This window comes from Lepidochelys olivacea (genome assembly GCF_965140295.1).
Source record: "Lepidochelys olivacea isolate rLepOli2 genome assembly, chromosome: 23".
Taxonomy (NCBI): domain Eukaryota; kingdom Metazoa; phylum Chordata; order Testudines; family Cheloniidae; genus Lepidochelys; species Lepidochelys olivacea.
The window spans coordinates 843,315-866,419 of NC_140433.1; the positions used below are offsets into that span (position 1 = coordinate 843,315).

Here is a 23,105-nt window from a genome sequence, read left to right on the forward strand (position 1 = left end):
GCCCCAGCATTGCCAGCCCCACCAGCCTGGGCTCCCACCCTGGAGGGGGCTGCGCTGGAAGGAAAGAAGCCAGTTGGGAAGAAGAGAGTTTATTTGAGAGCCCAGGAGAATGCACAGGGCGAGCAAGTGGGGGATTGCCCCCCCTCCCCCCGGCACAGGCCTCAGCAGGGCTACGCCCCTCCGGCACCCGTGGGGGCCACGTCTGTGCTGGCCGCAGGGCTGCAGCTGGAGGGGACGGTGGTGCAAGTGGCACTCCAGGGCTATGCTGGGGGGGCTCCAGGTGCTGAACCGCAGCTGCAGGCAGACGCACTGGGAGGCCAGCGACTCCAGGCTCAGCAGGGACCCAGGCACTCCACGACCCCGTTCCCTTTGATGCCATCGAAGAAGAAGAAGTTGTTGTGGGGTGGATCCCGCTGGGACAGGGCCTGCGGAGGAGGGGGGGGGGGGAAAGAGGGCGTTGTTACAGCCTGGCTGGAGCCGAAATCCCAGCTCCAGGAACCCACCCAGGGCAGGGAGGGGAAAGCCCCCCCCTTGCTAGAAGCTTCTATGGGCAACTCCCTCACCCCACATGGGCGGCTCCTGGGGGGTGGAGAAGCATCAGCCGGGGGGCACTTGCCACCCACTGTCCCCAACCTCAGGTGAAATGGGGGCACACGCCCGCTCACACTGCTTTACACCCGGCCCCAGGAGCAGAGGCTGCTCCAGCAGAGAGCGCGGTAAGAGGGAAGCCGCAGCCGCCACCAAGGGGGATGTCGTGTCACCGCCCTGCAGAGAGCAATACCCATGCCAGGGCTGCCCAGCACCCGTGGGGGGCAGAGCACCCCGTGGGGGCAAGCACAGCCGGAAGCAGCTCCTGCACAGGGGGCAGGAGGTCGGGCAGGGGCCCAGCAGGGGAAGCAGCACTAATCCCACTGCAGAGCGGCTCTCGGCCAGGGGCGCCAGGGCCCAAACCCAGCACGGGGAGTTCGGAGACGGGGCCCAGCTTAGGGCCCCAGGAGAGGCGGGGAGCGGTCAGCCCTGGACACAGCAAGTCAGTGGCCGGCCTGGGACTCACCCAGCAGCCCCCACCCCCAGCCACACTGCACCCCTCCCAGGGCGCTCCACTGGTACCAGCCGACCGAGCGGGGGGCAGGGAGAGGACCCTCCCACCAGCTGCCAGCCAGGCCTCTGGGCCCAGCAGAGCAGCGCCGCCAAGGGGGCTGGGAGAAGGGAGGGCCGTGCCTGGCGCAGGGCACCGAGCTTCCCCACCAAGCCGGGCTGGGCGGGGATTCCAGACACACCCAGCCCCAGGAATGCTCAGGGCTCCCAGGCCGGAGGAGCAGCGACAGGCTGCTGCCCAGCAGCTGTGCCAGGCAGCTGGGAGGGGGCACAGCGCCTCCGCACGAACCCAGCACGGTCCACCTCCCTGCAAAAGCCTCGCCTGGTCCCCGCCCGTTCTGTCTGCACAGGCGGGGGAAATGAGGGAGCTGGGAGCCAGGACTCCTGGGTTCTATCCCCAACTCTGGGAAGGGAGTGGGGTGTAGTGGTTAGAGAAGGGGGGGTGCTGGGAGACAGGACACCTGGGTTCTATTCCAGGCACTGGGAGGGGAGGGGGGGCCAGTGGTTAGAGATGCGGGGGCTGGGAACTCTGTCACCTGGGTTCTATCCTGGCTCTGCCACTGACTGTGTGATGGAGGGTAAATTTCTCCTCCCGGCCATGGTGTACTACCCTATCTCTGACAGCTGAGCCTAGCCCCACACCCGTTACCTTGACGACCTCCTGTCCCAGGACCCCTCCAAGCACTGCGCAGACGGGAGCCATTTCAGAGAAGCAATAGCTGAAAGGAACAAACACGCCAGGTCAGTGCCCGACTGGCTCAGCACCCCAAGTCCCAGTGCCAATGTGCTGCCGGCTGCCCCGTGCCCGGGGCATGACCAGACCAGCCACCCAGCCTTCCCACCCTAGTGAATGAGAGAGAAGCGACTAACAGCCCGGCCCAAAGATCACTGGCCCAGGCATGGAGCCCAGTGGAAGGGATGAGACGGGTGACCCTTGCCAGGCAGGCCTGGCAGGAAAACTCCCGGGCAGGGGGAACGCTGGGGTCTGCAAAGAGCGTGACTGTTAGATCCATGGGCTGGGGCAGAGAACCAGAGCGAGGACTGAGCTAAGGGTGAAGTGTTTTGGGGGGCGTGGGGCACAGGGTTCCTCAGGGAAAGGGCTGCCTTGGCAGTCATTCCCAGCTGGGTACGTCAACTGGCCCGACCCCCGAGATGATCGGGAGGGGCCCCGAGAGACAGAAAAAGGTGGGCAGGGGTGCAGCGAGACAGGACAATTGGACAGGGGCAGGAGCCATGGCCAGAGGGGACGGGGTAGCGGGCCCAAGATAGACCCCAATGCGACGAGGCCCCGGGGGGTCCAAGGCCTTCAAGAGGTGAGCACTGAGCAGCCGTCACTGCTGGGAGCTCATTAGCCACACGGGTGTCTTGTCCCAGCCCCTCGCATGCTGCATGCGACCCTTCTAAAAATAGGGCCAGAAATATCTGCCGTGTGCCCGGGGCGCATTCCCGCCATTCCTGCTGGCGCACAGCGGCCTGCAGCTCCCTGGGCAGCGTGTGGCAACATGCAGGCGGGGTGGGATTTTCAGGCTGAAATGAATCCGGGGGCACAGGGAGGGTCCTTCCAGCCCACACACGAAGGCAGGGTCAGAGGGTGGGGAGTCATGCACCCCCCCCCCACGGAGCAGCTCCCATCCCGCAGCACCCCTCCCCCTTCACGGGGGAAAGGGGAACCTGCAGCATCTGCCCTGGCTCCCACATCCCCGCTGGTCCAGCCCATCACTGCCTCCACCTGGCCCAGGTACCCGGGTCTCTCCCATGTGCTCAGGGCTGATTGGAGCCATCTCTGCCCCAGGTCCACAGCTTCAGCTGGGCCTTCTCAGCCCAGGGCATCACTGCCCTAGGGCCCCTCCGCCCAATGGGGCAGTTCCCTGGGTCAGGGCAGCTGGGACTGCATCCAGCTCTCATCCGCCCGTTGAGCACCGGGACTTGCTGGATAGAGTGAGCCAGGGTCTCCCTGGAGCTGCAGGGACAGGATCGCCGCAGCCTGGGAGAGCAGGGAGGAGCCGGGCCTTCCCAGCAGCCCATCCATTCGCGTCAGGGTAGGATGCGCCGGCCCACACAGCCAAGCAGGGCAGAACAGCGCTCGAGACGACCCAGGCAAGGGAGCGGAGCCCAGCCAGGCGTGGCCGGGAGGCTCTGTGCTCACCCACGGGGCAGCGCAGCCAGACGGCTCAGGTCACTGGTGATGCAGAACCGCGGCTGCCCAGAAGGGATCAGAGCCAGATTAATGATCCTGCGATGCGCTCCTTGCTGTGGGGCTGGCTCAGCGCTGCAGGCAGCGGCATGGCCCCATGCTGGGCCCCAGGCAGTGGGGCCCGGACCCTGGGAGGGGCCAGTCTGGAGCAGGCATCCCCCTCACAGCGCAGGGAGGAGCTGCGCCTCACGAGGTGGGTGAGGAGGCTCTGAACCCCAGCAGAGCTGGTACAGGAAAGGCAATTCCACCCCCCAGAAATCCCTGCACCCACGGAAGAGAGACACCAAGACACCCTATGGAGCCAGGGGGCTATTCACAAGCCACGGACACATGCCCCAGGTGATTCACAAAGTCAAGTTTTCAGTCTAGTACCTGTGGGCACATGCAAGCTCCAGTACCCCATGATGGGCAGCCCCCAAGGGACGTAGCCGGGACACACGGGGGTGTGTGTGTGTGTGCGCGCGTCTGGCAGACGGGCCCATTGGACAGGCACTTCCTTTGGGACCCGCTTTGCTCCTGTTTACATGTGGGCAGTGAGGAGCACCCAGGGCGGACAATGGTACCTGGCCAAGGGAAGGTACTCTCCCGTGAGGATGTGACTGAACTGCATGCTTGGCACGAGGCCTAGAGTCCCGATCCCAGCCCCGACTCTGGACTGCAGCCAAACCAGCGCACCTGATGAAGTCGTCAGGCAGCAGGTCTGCACTGACGCCCAGGGAGTCCAGCACCTCATTTCGGATCTTCAGCAGCAGCTCCGAGTCTTCGGCACAGCTCTCCGGCAACGGGTCCCTCCCTTTATCCGTCCGGAATTTCAGCAGCACTGGAGAGGGGGAGGGGTGGGAAGAGGGGAAGGTCACAATCCCAATCCCTGAGCGTGCTAGTTACCCTCTCCGATAACCAACGAGATTCCTCACTGGGCTTCTGCCTGGGGAGACCTTTACTGCGCCGTGGCCAAGAAAAGTGCTAATGGGAGAATCCAGAGAACACGGCTCCACTTGCAGGAAAATTCCCTGCTACAGACCCTGTGCGCGCCCGAGGGCATTGGCACAGCTGCCCCGTGCCTGGGTCAGAGATGCACATGCACACGGTTCATGCCAGGTGGAGGTAGCCTGGACCAGTGGACAGAGCACTGGCCTGGGGTTCAGGAGGGCTAGGATCTATTCCCATCAGACCTGCTTGGATGGCAAGAGAGGATGGTCTGCCTGTGTCATGCTGGGCACACGGTGCCCTGATCTCGGCTGGCACGGAGCACTGCCAATGTACCGACGGCAAAGAATAACTCGGGGTGACATGGCCAGAGGCCAGGCCTAGTGACCCAAGCACATCGCTGGACGCCCCGTCTGTAGAACAGGGACACGCTCGCTCTCAGGCCGGTGCCGGGGTCCCCCAAGCTACGCAGAGTGCTTTGGGGAGGCAGCGTTGCCGGCTGGACGGGTTCTGATTGAGCTGGGCAAAGCTGCGGCTCCAGCCCTGCCCTGGAACAAAACCCTTCAGCAGCCGAGCTCCCCGCCCAACCCCCTCCTAGCACAGCGGTGCCGGAACGCCCCGATCACTGCCACCGCCAGGTCTGAAGGCTGGTTCTCTCCCCACCCAGACCCTGGCCTGGCTTGTTGCCTTCCAGCCACCCCACAGGCCAAAGCCCTTAGGTCTGCTCTTTTCTTTTGAGCTGCTGGCTCATCGGGCGATAGAGCCGAAGGGTCAGTCTAGGCCCCGCCATCCATCTTCCCGGAGCCAGGGGAGCGACTCCCAGCCCAGCACAGATCACGTCGGAAGATCCAGGAAGGGCAGAGAACACAGGCAGCAGCTGGGCCTGGTGTTTATCTGGGCTGCCTGCCTGCCATCCGTGCCGTCTGCCCAGGCGCTAACGAGGGGGCAGGCTGGCACCGGGCGGCTACCTCCCCTGCCACATCTGACAGGGTCCTGGGGGCTGCTGGGAAAGCAGCCAAGAGGCCCAGCGTGTCTGCAATGACTTACGGTAAAGCAAACAGGAGCAGCTATTTTAACTCATCTTTTGGGAGCGTCAGCACTTTGCAGCCCGCTACAGGTCAGCAGAGAAGGAAACCCCGACAGCGAGCCAGCGCCCAACCACCACCAACCCCTCACGAGTAGCCAGTGTCCCGGCACAACCGGGAACAGGGACCTCGGCCACCAACCCCTCATGAGGAGCCAGCGCCCCGGCAGAGCCGGGAACAGGGACCTCGGCCACCACTAACCCTCACTGGGAGCCAGCGCTCTGGCAGAGGCGGGAACAGCTCCAGTGACTGCTGAATACCTAGGCCAATACAGAGGCACCAACGTGTACCAGACAGTGTGACGGGACTGCAGCTCAGGGATCCAGGGGTCTATTCTCAGTTCTGCCACTGACCTGCTAGCTAACCTTAGTCACGGCCCCTCTCAGTGCCTCAGTCCCTCCAGTGTCTCCCTTGTGGGTTCAGATCAAACTCTCTGGGGCAGGGACTTTCGCTCACACTGTCTGTGCAGGCCCTGGCCCCATGGAGCCCCGCTCTCCATCCGGGCCCGGGCGCTGCCAGAACAAAGGAATACGAATACGGCGTTCATTTCAAAGGGGGGCTTTGAATCCATTTCCGTCCTACCCCTGCCTGCGAGCCCCGGGGACAATTTGCCAATTGACAGCCACGTTCTCCTATTGTTTAAGGTGTTTTGCCTCCGATGGCTGGGGAAAGCCCCGCACGGCTGGGGACTGAACACAGGCGAGCAGTGTCAGTCAGACGCCGAGTGCTGCCCGACAGCCAGCGGGAAAACAGTCTCCAGCGACGGGCAGGGTCAAGTCCCCTCCCAGACGCAGGGGCAGCCAGAGCCGATCGCCCAGCATCAGACAGGCAGGCAGGTAGTGCTGGCTCTTCGGCCACAGCAGCAGCCAATGCAGCTCTGGAGGGAACAGGCCAGCGAGCGGGACGGCACAAGGCTTGGAGCCCTGCAACTCCAACACCTCCTCCCCCAGAGCCTGACTCAGCAGGAGGAATCCTAGCCAGGCAGCGGGGAGGGGATGGGAGGCCTGGATACCTCCGAGGCAGCCAGGAGCGGCAGGCGTGTCCGATGCCTGTAGTGAGCCCTAGCGAGCGTTAGCCCTGTCTTTACCCTCTGGACCCCCTGCTGTGCGGGGAGGTGGGCGCTGCCAGGCGTGGGCAGGAGCTCACAGCCCCGGCTCTGGGACAGAAGTGGTGTAGGCTATTAATCTGGGAGCCAGCGCTGGCTCACGTCACTGGAAAACCCCGCCTGGGGCTGTGGCTTCACCGAGATTGCAGCCCGTGTGGGCACCGGCGCCTGAGCGCGGCGCGCTGGAGGGAGAGGGCAGCGGGCAAACCACACGCTGGGGCCGGGCCGGTCCCTCCTAGCTGGCAGGGCGCTTCCGCTCCAGGGAGCGCGGCTGTTTCCACGCTCGCCCGGGTATTTTTAGCTCACTGCTGTTATGGTAAACTTGCATTAACCTCAAAGCCAACAAATCAAAGCCAGCTCCTGCCACAGGAAGTGCCGCGTGCTTGCTCGGCTGAGCGGGGCCTGGCGCTTCCTCGGCAGAGTCTGGCGCTGACAGCGCGCTGGCCAGGCCTGCGCTGGGCAGAGACGAGCAGACCCCACTCCCAGCTGAGTGCAGAGGCCTGAGCAAGCCAAGAGCAGGACAGGAGCAGCTCTCTGGGGGAACAGCCGTCTCCCCAGGAGGAGAGCACAGCATTCAGAGAGCCAGGCACAGTGCGTGGCTCTCGCCAGCCCAGCCAACACTGGGGTGCATGTGTGGGAGGATAAAGCCTCAGAGCCTACCCCCACTACGCACCTCGTGGGAACTGTGCCTGTGGCCTCCTCCCGGCAAGGATGGGGAAGCTGAGTCACAGAGTGGGGAAGCAGCCTGCTCCCCAACCCCACCCCTCCTTGGGAGGGTGCGAGCACAAGGCCTCCCAGGCATCCCTTACCCTGGAGCAGGAAGTAGTCCGGGGCGGTGCGCTTCAGGGCTGCCTTCGCCTTCTCACTGCTCCAGTCGACTGCCAGCGCCTCCTTCAGCTGGCAGAAAACCACCCGCTGCAATGGGAAAGCCAGCGTGAGAGGGGCTGGGGGCGGGGGGGGGGGTCCTGCCTACGGAGAGCGGATCGATCAGGGAACAAACACTGGGCTCAGTGACCAGACTGCAGGCCGGCCCAGCAACGCCAGCCCTGGGCTCAGTGACCGGGCCACAGGCCGGCCCGCAAGACTAGCCACGGGCCCAGTGACGCCAGCCCTCGACTCAGTGTGAGGTGGCCAGGGACCGACACAAGATCAGGCTGTGGAGGCAGAAGTGAGCTAGCCACCCAGCGGACGGAGCCGAGTGCCTGGTCCAAAGCCTGCTGTAGGGGCAAGAGATGGGGAAGAGTTATGAAGGGGTTAAGTGGGGAAAGTCTGCAGGGGCCTCTGCTGATCACCATCACTCCCTGATTCCCAAACTCTGCACGCTCGTCCGGGATTCACCTGGGGCAGGGTATTCTAACAGCCCCGCTCAGGGGCACTCTCTTGCCCTGGTTCCAGAGAGCAGGACCACAGCCGGACGGGAATCTGGCTAGAGACCTCTTGGGGTCTCAGAAATTCAAACATTTAACTCCTGCCAGCTGCAGAGCGCAATCTGCCCCAGCCAGAACAGCTCGCTGGTCTCATGCGGGCGCACATGCGATGCAGACAGCAGCCCGGCAAGGGAAGTGGTCCAGAGGAGCGCCGGGGGCTACATGCAGTGCTGAGTGCCGCAGGAACCACCACGGCTACCCACAGCTGGATTGAATACATGGCCTAGCCTGGAGGAGGGATGCTGTCAAGGAATTAGCTCTGACCCTGGGAACGCCATGAGTCACTTGCAGGGGAGCCTCCCGAGCAGTCTCTCCCTGCGGCTCTCAATCCTCAGCACAATGCTGCAATGTACCACCCCGCCCAGTAGCCCACAGAGCCCATGGACTGGGAAGTATGCAGAGTTGGGACAAGGGGGAGGTTTCAATCTGAGACTTGGAAGTAGAGTGTTAACAACACTCTGTGCTCAGAGCGCTTTGCAGAGGGCTCTCCCGCTAGAATCACTGGACAAACTCCCTGTCCTCAGGGTTTGGCCAGTGCTAAGAGCTCCGGAAAATCCCACCCACTGCGCTCAGCTCCCGGGATGCAGAGTCTAAATGGGGAGCAGAGAACCAGGGCTCAGGCCACTAGTGTCCCAGAAAGCATCTGCCTCAGGCGGTCGGATTAATTGTCAGGAGAACAGCTCCTGCGTCCCACCCAGAACATCTGGCTGAGTTAGAGAGGATCTTCCAGGCAGAAGCCCAGTCTTAGTGTACGGGCTGAAAGGGCCACCACACCCACAGGACACTGGTTCCAACACTTGATTCCCCCCATCCCTGCTTTTGCCTAACTGCTAGAGAACACACGTACAAGCTGCCTTGAGCCTCCCTGTGCAGCACGTCTGGTTACACAAAGGAAAGGTGATGCCAAGAAGCTCCTGTTTCTCTGGCACCCCAGCGGCAGAGAGCGGCACTGCAGATTGCCACCCTCCCAGGCCCTGGCTGCATTCAGACTTGCAGCAGGGGAGAGAAACGGGCAGTGGAGTGACTGCGAAGTGACCCCAATTCTGCTCCACCGGAGGGCACATGACCCTCAAAGCAACCCCAGCCAGGTCACAAGAAACGCTGAGGACAGACGAGCCGCCAAACAAGAGTGGAGGCCTTGCCTCGACAAGCAGCGCTAAACATCGCTCGCTGCGTTCTGTCACTTGGGGAAGCTGCCCCCGCAGTAACCCACCAGGCTGCTGCCAGTGCACCACGGCGCCGCGGGCTCGGGAATTTGCAGTGAAGCCACCAGAGAAGGCACAGGAAGCACTGTGTTTGCCCCCAGGCCTTTAGATCCATATTCCCCGGAGGGGACTTGTCCCAGGCATCGGCATGCTGGAAACTCTCTATAGGAATCTGCTGCATACTAAACCTGAGCTGACACGGATCGGAATCCCAGCCCCGATAGGGGGAGGAGGACAGCTGGCTAGCAGCGGCATCTGGGGAATACTCCCATATCTTCCGATCTGGCCCAGCTTGGGGCAAAGTGCACTAAACGCCCCCTGATTGACAAGCCGAGAGAAAGGACACAAAAGGCCATTAAGCTGCTCGCATTCTCCTCATAGCCAGATAAAGCCGGGGGATTTCCACTTCCAGCTGCGAGACCCTAACAATGGCCAGGCCCGGAGGCTTTTAAACGTGAAAGCCTCTGCCCTCTCCCATCTCCCTTCACCCCCAAGCCACCCTCCCGCTTACACAGGGGCTTAGCAATCAGCTGACAGCAGCAACGTGCTGCCCTGGCGTTTGGGGGGGGAGCGGAGGGCTTGGCTACACACCCAAGGTGAACCGATCTAGTTACAGCAGGGCACAGCGATACCAGGATAATGGTGCCTTCCACCTGCACAGCTGTTCCCAGACAGGAAGGGGAACGACCTATCACAGTACAGCGGTGTCCATGCTAGGGGCTGTTCCCGTGCAAGTATATTGGTAAAAACCCCTCCCCACCCGAAGCGGGGGCGAGTAGATGGAGCCTAACTCATCCAATAAGCTAGTCACAGAAGGCTGGGTCCAGAAGCTGAATTTTAGACAGAACCAGCTCAGGGACCCCTGCCATTCAATGTGCACAGCCGCTGACCCGAGCCAAGGCCAACGAGACTCATTTATTGCATACCGAGGCTGGCTTCTCAACAGCCCAGCCTGACAGAACGAACACCAACACACAGCTGGGAAATTCCACAGCAAGTTTCTGGCTCGGAGCCATTCAAGGAGATTCTCATGGGGATGAAAACTCTGCAGCCACCAGGGTAACGTGGCACCTTACACTTCCTTCACTCACTCAACACCTCCCAAGATCATCTGTACTGATATTACCCTTGGCTCTGGCCAACTGGGGCTACCTTACGTTACCACGGGATAACTCTTAAGGCTCCATTCAGAACCCTCCAGAGGATCTAGGCTCTGGTTATAAAGAAAGGACCAGAGTTCTGAATGACCACAGAGACCTCAGGACAAAGAGATGTTCCTGCAAACAACAGGTTCATCATTCAAACCCCATTACAGACAACATGCTGTCAAGCTGGGATAGGTAACCAGCCATCACAGCCCCTCATTTCAAAGGGAGAGGAAAACACTTATGTTCTCATGACATTGAGCTCACACAGTTAAATGAGGCAGGAGGTGCAGACCCAGGCCATATGGCTCACCAGCAACAGACAGAAGCAAAGCCAGGAACTCCATAACGTCTTCCCAACGCAGCAATGATCCCACCCATGGCTCACCATGCACACCCTGAAGCTGCTGTCTTAACAACTGCATCCTGTGTACCACAAGTCACCAGACAGACCCAGCGCCTCTGCTGGGGAGAGGGGGCGGGGGAGGGGGGGTAATCTACCTAGACGTAGACTTGACGTTTCCCCGTAACATGGGTGCTCTTTGGTGGCTGACAGGGGTGCTGTCACGCACCTTTTTCACCATGGTTGTCTCTGTTGAATCGAGCTTGACTTTTTTGGTGTCGGGCCCATCTTCCACTCCCTGGCTGGCTTTGGTGACCTTGGTCTTCTCTCTGCAGAGAGACAGGGAGAGATTTACTACCGCAGTCCCTAGCTGAGGGAGGCCAGAACTGGAACCCATCATATTTCACGTTCTCATGAGAAAGACGGCAGGCCCAGCACCTCCGAGCTCTGGACACAGTACACTAGGTCTCAGCTTTAACACAGGCCGAGCCTGTCGGCAGCGGGCTTCCACACACAGCTGTGTGCTGAGGGGAAGAAAGGCTGCTATGGGGCAAAACCCATCCGCCCTGAAGCAGATGATCTGTGCAAGAGAATCCCACTGGCTCACAGAAGAGCCTCCATGCCTGAACTGTCTCACAAAACATCATGGCCACAATTACACCCATTTACAGCGCATCTCCCCCCACCTCCCAGCACACAGACCGCCCCCTTTGGTAACTTAGCTTCCCCCGCCTGTTAGGCCTTCACGGTGACTTCCCAAAAATGGAACGATGGCCAACAAGGGTAAGAGCCCAACACGCAGAGCTGCCAGCTGTACGCCGCGGCCTGTGGTTTCGTGGGCTGCTCCGTTCCGCACATACCAGGTGCTGCCTGGGACTTTGCCAACATGCCTATGCTAGTACCACAGGTCTCAGTGCACCCCCCGAGCGTGGGGGTGTTCGGGGGATGGCCGCTCTCCTCCCGCAAAGCCAGACTTACTCCACGAACTCGTGCGCCCCCAGGTTGGCGAACATGTAGCCATAGTAGCCAAAGATGTCCCCGGTGAAGAACTTGATGCCACTTTTGTGGCAGATCTGATCGACCCTCACCAGGACACAGCGGGAGCAGCAGGTCAGGCACACCTGGGAGGAGGCAGAAGCACCAGTCACTCCTCCCCACCCGGACACGGACAGGAGCAGCAGAACCTGCACATTTACAAATCTCCGCCCCCCCACCCCCCTTCTGAGACCAGGGTTAGATAAACAGGCCCTGTTCCCTAGGAGGGAGTGAATCCCCGCCCCTCCTGGGCAATGGCAGGGGTCTTGGGCAGGGCAGCCCTCCACTCACAGCGAGACAAAGAACGGTGCTTTACATGCAGCTACTATCAATTATCCCTCCTGGCAGCAGAGCACTACGTTGTGACGGCCGCTAATTCCAACAGGCTCCTCTCCAGGGAGGATAAGGAGTTGAGAGGTGGCAGAGCCCAGCTTGCTCCGGGCAACAAAGCCAAACACAGACACTTTTCATTTAATTTAAATGCAGGGCGTGTCCACACAGGGCAATGGACCAGCATGGCTACTCCAGAGTCACTCCCTGCATGGAGACACATCCCAGAGTAGCTAGCGTCCGGCATGTGCCATAATAGCCACTCCGGTCAAGTCTCCTGGATAAGTAAGGCCTTATTCCCTCCTGCCCATCTTCCAGCTTTGCAGACTAGAGACAGGCCAGAACAGAAGCAGATGCTGTTTACAAACAGATACTCAGCTTGCCAAACCAGACGCATAGTGACAACCCTTCAGCAAAGCACCCACAGACCAACCCAGTCATTCTGTAGAAGCCAGGTGACACAGATTTAAAGGGACACTCTCCATTAGCTTATGCCCAAAAGTTAGGTCGGCCAGGAATGGATTTTACTGTTTTGGGGTGGTTTTTTGGAAGAAAATAATATAAAATCAGGAAAATGGACTAAAGCAACCCCAGTCATGATCCTTAACTATGTGATGGTAACAGGTTTGCATTTTCAGGATTTTTTTTCCCTGAAAATTTTCCTGCAGTGCTGGAAACTCAATGGCCCCACAAGATGCCAGCCCAGGGGAACCAGAAAATGATGTAAACCCATCCAAAACAGAGTATATGCAAACAGGAAACAAATGGTATAAAGATCCTCCCCCATCCATGCCAACTCACAGCCGTGGCTACACACAAAGGTGCATCAGGTTAATTAAAGATAATGGTTTAAACCAGTTTAGCTAAACGGGTGTGAATCCCTGCAGGGTTGTGCTTAAATCAGTTTAAACCTGGTCTGTTGGTTTAGCTTCCGTCTGGAAACATACAGGTGCAAGCTAAACTGACATAACCAGCTTTAGAGCGAGTTAAAAGCATCTACACAGGGATTCATACTAGTTTAACTACATCTGTTTTTATACCAACTTCAATTAACCACCCAAGGACACCTCTGCCCAATGCCCCCCACCCCACATGCACCCCACCTTCCACTTACAGCATCAAACTGAGTAAAGAAATCTTCGGCTTTGTTTTCGATATTCTCCGGGTCAGCTTTCACGTCTACCATGGGGTTGAGGTTCTGAGCCCGTTCCAAAGAGGCTTCGGCTCTGTTGCGGCCCAGCGAGCCCACGGGAATCAGGAACTGAGCTCTCGTGTCTTCCTGCGATACCTGGGGCAGGGGGAAACAAAACCAACCCATCTCTGAACGGTTGGCGAGTGGCAGGACCCCGAGAAGCAGTATCACCACGGGCCATTTATCACAAGTGGGAACACAGGAGACATGGGCCTGCAAGGGGCCAGCTTCCCCACTAGCAGGGCGCAGTTCTTGTCACACAGGAACTAAAACACTCATCCAAAGCCACTAGGGAGAAGAGTGACAGTTATGAGGCATGAAGGAAGGGGCTGGTTTGGGGGTTAAATGGTACAATTCCAGCCAGTCTGAGCGGGAGCTGTCGAACAGCAAGAGCTGGGGGTGTCACATCCTACCAGTCGGAGCCCCCAGTCACACCACGGAACCCCGGCTGTGCTCACAGCGGCTCAGACCCACTGCAGTGCCCTCCAAGACAGCCCCCTAGGGCACATGCAGCAGGTACAAGGGGAAGCTTCCCTGATGCAGCTGCTCTCCCTCCACTTACCTTCCTCCTGCGCTCTGTGCCTTAGCCAGCGAGCGGCTCGAAAGCCAAGAGCTCCACCTGGTGCCCGACGTGAAGTCACAGCCACACTGCACAGCCCAGCACCGCAGCCTAGCGCCTGCACTAGGAATTGCAAGCAAAGCGAGGCACAGCAAGGGAGGATGCCGGCTGCTATTCAGACCAGGGGAATGATCCTGCTCCACATGCCGGGGCAGAGAGAACTCAGCCTTGGTCTCACCGAACTCACAGACCCTGGTCTCCGCCTGCCCTGCAGGCACGTCTCGGTGCAGACTCCACCGCTGCGGGCGAGTGCTCCCTTAGCCACCAGGCCATGCTGCCCGTTTGTGTTCTCGACACACCGTGCAGGGGCGCCTTGGTCTCTGTTTGCCAGCCTGTCGTAGAGGGCAGGTGGCAGCATGGCAGCCACCTCTGTGAACCTGGGGTGCTTAAAGACGGGCACATCTTCTAAAGTGGGCAGCTCTAGGTGAGAACAACGGGGTCTGTCCCCTCAGCGAGCTCCAGCCTGTGACGAAGTGGGACTGTTCTTAATGTTTCCTCTGAATATTCTGGGGGTGCCTCAGTTTCCCCTAAGCAGTTTTTAACTGTTCTTAAGGCCAAGGTTTGAATTTGAATCCAGGGAACCAATTGGTGGAGAGAGAAATGGTCAGTGAAAATGCAGATGACCTGGCTGGCAGGGGGGAGGAGCGGCTAGGCTCAGGCTACCTGCCTGTCTGTAACCAGACCCCTGGGGCTCCCCGCCCCCCCTGCACACCGGAGAGGGGGACTCAGGGGGCTCACCCTGGCTCTGATGCAGTGAGGAAAGCAGCGAGTTCGCTGCCTACCCCCACTGGGACAGCAAGGGCAGCGCTGAGCACAGTGGGAGCTGAGACCCCAGCTGAGTGGGGGGAGACACAGGCAGGGCAGGGGAGCTGTTGGGAGTGGCAAGATGCTGGGTAAGGAAAGTCTGGATGAGCCTAGACAGCCTTGTGAGCTGATGGCTGTGTCTAGTCAGCAGGGTGGGAAGGCGAGGAGAGTGGAAGATGAGTGTCCCTGGACCTTACCTGTTAGCTGGGTGGAGAAGTGTGACAGGGAAGGAAAGGGGTCAGGGGTATTAACTTGCCTGTGGAGGGAGCTACCCTGATCTCCAAGCAGTTGTCTGTGACCAGCCTTGTGTGCTGGGACCAGGGGAATGAGATCCCAAGCTGTGTGTCTGGGAAAGGAGAAAGTGTGTCGGGCTCTTCTTTGTCTATGGAGCAGAGAGAAGGGGCCTTTCAGCCTGTGATGGTTGAGGGGAGTGCAGTTGTCTCAGAGTTGGCTCTGGATTCAACTAAAGACCAGGAAGGGAAAAGGATCCTAAGTTTGTCTCTGCTCGGGAGAATGGCCCTGTAACAGGTCGCATCCAGTTAGTGTCTATGTAAAATCCCAGAGACCAGACAATTTGGGTGCTTGTATTTTGCCTGTTGCTAGTGTGTGGCTGGGAAAGGGTGTAGCAACTCTGTCTAATCAGGGTGAGATCCTAGCCAGGGCACAAGGAGAGCATGAAGGTGATGTGATTGTGTTACCTACTGAGGGTGTGGAAACCTGTAGCAAGAAGGAAAAGATTCCTGAACTTGTGTGTAGCAAAGGGAAGGAGAATGCTTCTGACCGTTTATCTAGGAAGTCTGTCAGTTTGCCTGAAAGGGGATTGTGTAGGAATCCGCCGGATGGGCCAGAGGTAATTCTGGATGTAAGGGAGACCCAGAAAGAGTCTGTTGTTGCTCAGGAAAGCGTTCCTCTAGAGCAAGCCCTAGGGAAGGAGGGTAAGAGCAGAATTTCTGTGAGGGGTGACTTGTTGCATAGAAGAGCCCCTAGGGAAAGGAATCCTCCTGGAGTCTTTGCAAGCAGTTTACTGCCACTGAAGGGTGTGAAAGTGATTTAATCAAGAAAGTTTCAGTTCCTAACAGCCAGAAATTTTCTGTTGTGAATGGACCCACTGACTTTCCTGTTAAAAGATCCAGTGTGGAGAGCTTTGAGAAGGTCTCAGATGGAGTGAAAGCTGTTAAGAAAGTTAAACAGTCCTATAACCAAGTGGCTGTGTTTGGCCAGCTTGTTGGGGAGAAGACCCAATCCCAGTTTGACCCCCTGGGGTTTTGGGGTGGCCAAAGGGCATGGGCCGCATAAACCTTCCCACATGCGGCCTGCAAGTGCTATCGACCACCCCCTTGACCTAAGGGAGGGCTTGAAACTGGAAGGGCCTGGTGTAACTCCCACCAAGGAATGGGAGAGATGCTGGGGCACCCCCGGGAACGGTGGCGGCTTCGAACTACCCCAGGTCATGGGCTAAAGTGACCCCGCTCAGTTCGATCTCGAAGGGGGGAGAGATGTGACGAAGTGGGACTGTTCTTAATGTTTCCTCTGAATAGTGTGGGGGTGCCTCAGTTTCCCCTAGGCAATTCTTAAGTATCTAGGTGGTGGGGTAAGGGTGTATGATCATTGCAGAGCCCTAGAGGGCAGGTGTGTGCAGGAGTCTGGACACAGACAATGGCCAACACCCTGTTTCCTGGCAACTGATGGCCTGGGCCCTTCCCCCCTACAAGATGAGAGCTAAAGGGTTGGAGAACAAAGGAATCAGGTGACCTCCTGGCCTGGGAAAGTCCAGAGGAGGAGGGGCTGGAGATAGTTTCAGTTTGGGGCTGGCTGGGACATGGAGTGAAGGGCAGACGGGGTTAGCGGACTCGCTGTGGGAAGTGCACGGAGGGGCAGAGGATGTGGAATTCTCCAAGGTCAGACCCAGGAAGGGGGAAGCTGTGTGAGCTGTGTGTCCTGAAGTCAGGCTGCTCACAGAAAGGAGACTCCCCCAGAGTCCTGCCTGGCTTCATGGGGAGCAGTTCCAGAGCATCGCCCGGGGACTCCGTGACACAGCCCCAGAATGAAAGTCAACTCCTCAGGGTGCTGCACACCGGGGGGGGTGAGGGGCAAGGAATGGAAATACTCAACTGAGGCACTTACTTACCATGACCCACCTTCCATCCCAGCTAAAGCAGAAGTGGCAAGCCCCCAGGCTATCAGCACTTCCAGAACTGCCCTGTTCCATACCTTACACATCTCAGAGCACTGATAAGGACTACAGGGACCAGGTCAGAGAGAGCCACCTGGGCAAAGGCTATGCCCCCGAGTGGTAACAAACATGGGAGGATGCCAGCATGATGCAGTGACAAGGAAGCATGGCCCCAGCTGGGCGAGCAGAAGGGTTTCCAAGGGACAGTTTGAGAGAGAGGGCCAGGGAAATTGGGTGCTGGACAGGGGAGACCTTGGTTCAATTCCCAGGCCCACCATGCACTTCCTGTGTGACCTTGGGGAGTCACTTATCTCTGCCCCGTGGCTCCCCAAACAGAGACCCACGTGCATACAGGGGTGGGTGGGGATAGAATCCATGCGTGTTTGTGAGACGCTAAGAGACTCCGTGACAGGGGTCAGAGAAGCACCCAGACGGGAACTTCTTGCCCCAACTTGCAACGAGCCTGCCGTAAGGCCTCCGAGAACCAAGCCCTCCCCCTCCACTTGCTCCAGCATGGCCGTGGCTTGGGGGGCGGGCCAGTCTGCAGGGACCTGTGTGCTCAGAAATCCCAGAGGAGACAAGCCAAGAGCTCCTACCTGCTGATGGTCGAGCATGGTCAGGCCTTTGACGCCTGCCAAGATGAGGTTCTTCGCCACTTCTGCTCCCAGGCCCTTCATGCCAACCAGCAGCACCCGGGATGCTCGCAGCCTGCAACGAGATGCATGGGCAGTGTTAACGATGGACGGCACCAGCTGAGACTCGGCGGGCGAGGAGAACAGCTCTGCATTCACAGCCACAGGATGGCAAGGAAAGAAGCACACACGGATAACCAGCATCTTACAGGGCCAACGATGCAAGGAAAGGCAGCGAGCGCTGCCCCAATCGACCAGGGGCGTCCTCCAGGCAAGGGAGGCCCAACCGCAGATCTGCAAGCCACCCCCAACCCTGCTACGTGAAGTGCACTCTGGGGTCAGAAGGCCAGGCCACGGAGTGGGGACACAGCGAAGGGGGCAGAGGAGTTGCTGCCCAGGCCGTGGCACAGCCAGGGTTAGGAAGGCCCTGAACGGCAGGAGAGCCTCCGAGAGGCAAACACCGTGGGAAGGCAGGTTGTTCCCAAGGCTGAAGAAAACATGACCGTTCGTTCCAACGTTGACAACGGACCATTGACGAACACAGCTTGGAAACGTTCCCACGCAGCACAAAAACCTGCCTTCCCTTTCTTCCTTCAGTGGTTTACGTTTAACACAGCGATGCCGCACTCCCTCCTCGCCCCCGCTTCCTGCAGTGCCCCCCACCCCACCGCTCCCCATTCCCCCCGCCTGCTCCCCATCCCCCCAACTCCATCCTACTGACCCTTCCCCATCCCCCTCCCTCCTCGCCCCCGCTTCCTGCAGTGCCCCCCACCCCACCGCTCCCCATTCCCCCCGCCTGCTCCCCATCCCCCCAACTCCATCCTACTGACCCTTCCCCATCCCCCTCCTCACCCCCGCTTCCTGCAGCGCCCCCCACCCCACCGCTCCCCATCCCCCCCGCCCGCTCCCCACCCCCCCAACTCCATCCTACTGACCCTTCCCCATCCCCCTCCCTCCTCGCCCCCGCTTCCTGCAGCGCCCCCACCCCACCGCTCCCCATCCCCCCCGCCCGCTCCCCACCCCCCCAACTCCATCCTACTGACCCTTCCCCATCCCCCCTCCTCGCCCCCGCTTCCTGCAGCGCCCCCACCCCACCCCACCGCTCCCCATCCCCCCAACTCCATCCTACTGACCCTTCCCCATCCCCCCTCCTCGCCCCCGCTTCCTGCAGCGCCCCCCACCCCACCGCTCCCCATTCCCCCGCCCGCTCCCCATCCCCCCAACTCCATCCTACTGACCCTTCCCCATCCCCCCTCCTCACCCCGCTTCCTGCAGCGCCCCCACCCCACCGCTCCCCATCCCCCCCGCCCGCTCCCCACCCCCCCAACTCCGTCCTACTGACCCTTCCCCATCCCCCTCCCTCCTCGCCCTCGCTTCCTGCAGCGCCCCCCACCCCACCGCTCCCCATTCCCCCCGCCCGCTGCCCACCCCCCCAACTCCGTCCTACTGACCCTTCCCCATCCCCCCTCCCTCCTCGCCCCCACTTCCTGCAGCGCCCCCCACCCCACCGCTCCCCATTCCCCCGCCCGCTCCCCATCCCCCCAACTCCATCCTACTGACCCTTCCCCATCCCCCTCCTCACCCCCGCTTCCTGCAGCGCCCCCCACCCCACCGCTCCCCATCCCCCCGCCCGCTCCCCACCCCCCCAACTCCATCCTACTGACCCTTCCCCATCCCCCCTCCTCGCCCCCGCTTCCTGCAGCGCCCCCCACCCCACCGCTCCCCATTCCCCCGCCCGCTCCCCATCCCCCCAACTCCATCCTACTGACCCTTCCCCATCCCCCTCCCTCCTCACCCCCGCTTCCTGCAGCGCCCCCACCCCACCGCTCCCCATCCCCCCCGCCCGCTCCCCACCCCCCCAACTCCATCCTACTGACCCTTCCCCATCCCCCCTCCTCGCCCTCGCTTCCTGCGCCGCCCCCGCCCCACCACTCCCCACCCCCCCGCCCGCTCCCCACCCCCCAACTCCATCCTACTGACCCTTCCCCATCCCCCTCCCTCCTCGCCCCCGCTTCCTGTAGCGCCCCCCACCCCACCGCTCCCCATTTCCCCCGCCCGCTCCCCACCCCCCCAACTCCATCCTACTGACCCTTCCCCATCCCCCTCCCTCCTCGCCCCCGCTTCCTGCAGCGCCCCCCACCCCACCGCTCCCCACCCCCCCAACTCCATCCTACTGACCCTTCCCCATCCCCCCTCCTCGCCCCCGCTTCCTGCAGCGCCCCCCACCCCACCGCTCCCCATCCCCCCCGCCCGCTCCCCACCCCCCCAACTCCGTCCTACTGACTCTTCCCCATCCCCCCTCCTCGCCCCCGCTTCCTGCAGCGCCCCCGCCCCACCGCTCCCCCCATCACTGCGACCCCCCCCCCATCGCCGCCCCGGCCCTACCGGCGCTGCGCCTCCAGCCCCCACAGCCGGATCTGCCGGTCGTACTGCGCCGCCTCCTCCTCGCTGATGCCGCCCGAGCCGCCGCCGCCGCCGCCCTCCTGCTCCACCATCCCGCCGCCACCGCGCGCCCGGCCACGTGACTCCGGCGCCCGCCCCCGCCACGTGACAGGGGCCGCGCGCCCCGCCGCGCCAGCGTCATGTGACTGCGCCCCGCCCCCCCGGGACTGAGCGAACGGGGCGGCCCGGCCCCCGGCCCCCGCGCACGGGGCAGCCCCGCCCCCTAGGCCCTGACCCCGCCCCCCGGACCCCGCCCACAGGGCAGCCCCTCCCCCGGCCCTGACCCCGCTCCCCGGCCCCTGCCCACGGGGCAGCCCCGCCCCTGACCCCGCCCCCTGCCCACGGGGCAGCCCCTCCCCCGGCCCTGACCCCGCCCCCCGGACTGAGCGCACGGGGCGGCCCGGCCCCCGGCCCTGACCCCGCCCCCCGGCCCCTGCCCACGGGGCAGCCCCGCCCCCTAGGCCCTGACCACGGGGCAGCCCCGCCCCCTAGGCCCTGACCCCGCCCCCCGGACCCCGCCCACAGGGCAGCCCCTCCCCCGGCCCTGACCCCGCTCCCCGGCCCCTGCCCACGGGGCAGCCCCGCCCCTGACCCCGCCCCCTGCCCACGGGGCAGCCCCTCCCCCGGCCCTGACCCCGCCCCCCGGACTGAGCGCATGGGGCGGCCCGGCCCCCGGCCCTGACCCCGCCCCCTGCCCACAGGGCAGCCCCGCCCCCGGCCCCTGCCCACGGGGCAGCCCCTCCCCCGGCCCTGACCGCGCCCCCCGGACTGAGCACACGGGGCAGCCCCGCCCCCTAGGCCCTGACCCCGCCCCCCGGACTGAGTGCACGGGGCAGCTCCGCCCCCTAGGCCCTGACTCCGCCCCCCGGCCTGAGCGCACGGGGCAGCTCCGCCCCCTAGGCCCTGACTCCGCCCCCCGGCCTGAGCGCACGGGGCAGCTCCGCCCCCTAGGCCCTGACCCCGCCCCCCGGCCTAAGCGCACGGGGCAGCTCCGCCCCCTAGGCCCTGACTCCGCCCCCCGGCCTGAGCGCACGGGGCAGCTCCGCCCCCTAGGCCCTGACTCCGCCCCCCGGACCCCGCCCACGGGGCAGCCCCTCCCCCGGCCCCCGGCCCCCGCCCACAGGGCAGCCCCGCCCCCGGCCCTGACCCCGCTCCCCGTCCCCTGCCCACGGGGCAGCCCCTCCCCCGGCCCTGACCCCGCCCCCCGGACTGAGCGCACGGGGCAGCCCCGCCCCCTAGGCCCTGACCCCGCCCACGGACCCCGCCCCCGGGGCAGCCCCGCCCCCTAGGCCCTGACCCCGCCCCCCGGGCCTGACCCCGCCCCCCGGACTGAGCGCACGGGGCAGCCCCGCCCCCTAGGCCCTGACCCCGCCCCCCGGACCCTGCCCACGGGGCAGCCCCTCCCCCGGCTCTGACCCCCAGGGACTACGCCCACCGCTACCCCCATAGAAGATGCCCCCGTGACTGAGCACATGCAGCAGCTCCTTAGTCACCCCTGCCCCATGCCAGCACCTCGCAGCACCCGGTGCCCCCGCAGCCCTTCCCCGGGAGACCAGCCCCCCACGCAGGAGGAGCGGAGCCCCTTCCTGCCGGACCCGGGGGCCAGGGGAGCCTGGTGTCCCTAGCACGCGTATTTCGGGGCACCGAGGGTCACCCCGGGCACGGGGCCAAGGGCCTCCAGGGACCCGCCGTCTGACACAGCGACCGTGGTTGCCCATCCTCTGCTGAGCAATACCCTGCCCCAGGCTTCTGCTCGGCCTCCAGGCCTGCCTGCTGGCAGCGCAGCCCGGCGGGACGGGGAACCCGGGGCGAGCTCGGGAGGCCTGAGGGGGGGGCAGAGGAGGGAGCTCAGCAGGGGGCACCAGGTAATGGGGGGGCAGAGGAGGGAGCTCAGCAGGGGGCACCAGGTAATGGCGTGGGGGTCAGTGACCCAGAGATGGGGGGGCAGAGGAGGGAGCTCAGCAGGGGGGCGCCAGGTGCATGGGAGGGCAGAGGAGGGATCTCAGCAGGGGGGCACCAGGTAATGGCGTGGGGGTCAGTGACCCAGAGATGGGGGGGTGCAGAGGAGGGAGCTCAGCAAGGGGGCACCAGGTGCATGGGGGGCAAAGCAGGGAGCTCAGCAGGGGGGCACCAGGTAATGGGGTGGGGGTCAGTGACCCAGAGATGGGGGGTGCAGAGGAGGGAGCTCAGCAGGGGGGCGCCAGGTGCATGGGAGGGCAGAGGAGGGATCTCAGCAGGGGGGCACCAGGTAATGGGGTGGGGGTCAGTGACCCAGAGATGGGGGGGCAGAGGAGGGAGCTCAGCAGGGGGGCGCCAGGTAATGGCGTGGGGGTCAGTGACCCAGAGATGGGGGGGTGCAGAGGAGGGAGCTCAGCAGTGGGGCGCCAGGTGCATGGGGGGCAAAGCAGGGAGCTCAGCAGGGGTGCGCCAGGTGCATGGGGGGTCAGTGACCCAGAGATGGGGGGGCAGAGGAGGGAGCTCAGCAGGGGGCACCAGGTAATGGGGTGGGGGTCAGTGACCCAGAGATGGGGGGGCAGAGGAGGGAGCTCAGCAGGGGGCACCAGGTAATGGGGTGGGGGTCAGTGACCCAAAGATGGGGGGGTGCAGAGGAGGGAGCTCAGCAAGGGGGCACCAGGTGCATGGGGGCAAAGCAGGGAGCTCAGCAGGGGGGCGCCAGGTGCATGGTGGGGGGTCGGTGACCCAGAGATGAGGGGGTACAGGGGGGAGTACCAGGTATCGTGGGGGTGGGGCTGAACAAGTCGCACCGCACCCCCGCGGGAGCCAGTTCCCCCTCGCAGCCGCTCCCTTTACCCGACTCCCCGTTCGGCCCCGTTCGGGCATCTCCGGCGCCGCCCGCTCGGACTCGGCCCCTTCCGCCGGCCGCTCGGCTCCCCTTCGGCAATCTCCGGCTCCTTCCGCCGGCCGCTCGGCTCCCCCTTCGGCAACCTCCGGCCCCTTCCGCCGGCCGCTCGGCTCCCCCTTCGGCAACCTCCGGCCGCTTCCGCCGGCCGCTCGGCTCCCCTTCGGCAATCTCCGGCTCCTTCCGCCGGCCGCTCGGCTCCCCCTTCGGCAACCTCCGGCTCCTTCCGCCGGCCGCTCGGCTCCCCCTTCGGCAATCTCCGGCTCCTTCCGCCGGCCGCTCGGCTCCCCCTTCGGCAATCTCCGGCTCCTTCCGCCGGTCGCTCGGCTCCCCCTTCGGCAACCTCCGGCCGCTTCCGCCGGCCGCGCGGGGCGCTGGCTCGGCGCGGCTGCGTGCCCGGCGGGCGCCATTTTGTGGGCCTGGCCGCGGAGCGCGGGGCCGCGCCGAGTGAGCCCCCCCGTACAGTGACTGTGCCCCGTGTGCCCCCCT

At 63.0% G+C, this 23,105-nt stretch overlaps 1 protein-coding gene across 1 annotated transcript; it reads right to left on the minus strand.

Annotated features, from left to right (window-relative positions):
- Positions 1 to 73: 73 nt before the first annotated feature.
- SAE1 (SUMO1 activating enzyme subunit 1) lies at positions 74 to 19,858 on the minus strand. The gene is made up of 9 exons (XM_084612621.1): positions 19,700 to 19,858; positions 17,279 to 17,390; positions 13,009 to 13,182; positions 11,508 to 11,650; positions 10,759 to 10,858; positions 7,219 to 7,324; positions 3,968 to 4,112; positions 1,748 to 1,817; positions 74 to 425 (listed from the first exon to the last, which is right to left on the minus strand). The coding sequence occupies exons 1-9, from the start codon at positions 19,807 to 19,809 to the stop codon at positions 333 to 335; spliced, it is 1,053 nt and encodes a 350-aa protein (XP_084468747.1). The 5' UTR covers positions 19,810 to 19,858; the 3' UTR covers positions 74 to 332.
- Positions 19,859 to 23,105: the final 3,247 nt, after the last annotated feature.

Coding starts and splice junctions, on each gene's coding strand:
- SAE1 (XM_084612621.1), bottom strand. CDS start 19,809: ATGGTGGAGCAGGAGGGCGGCGGCGGCGGCGGCTCGGGCGGCATCAGC. Junction 17,391..19,699: donor GGGCTGGAGGCGCAGCGCCG/GTAGGGCCGGGG, acceptor ATCTCGTTGCAG/GCTGCGAGCATCCCGGGTGC. Junction 13,183..17,278: donor CCATGCTCGACCATCAGCAG/GTAGGAGCTCTT, acceptor CCCCTGCCCCAG/GTATCGCAGGAAGACACGAG.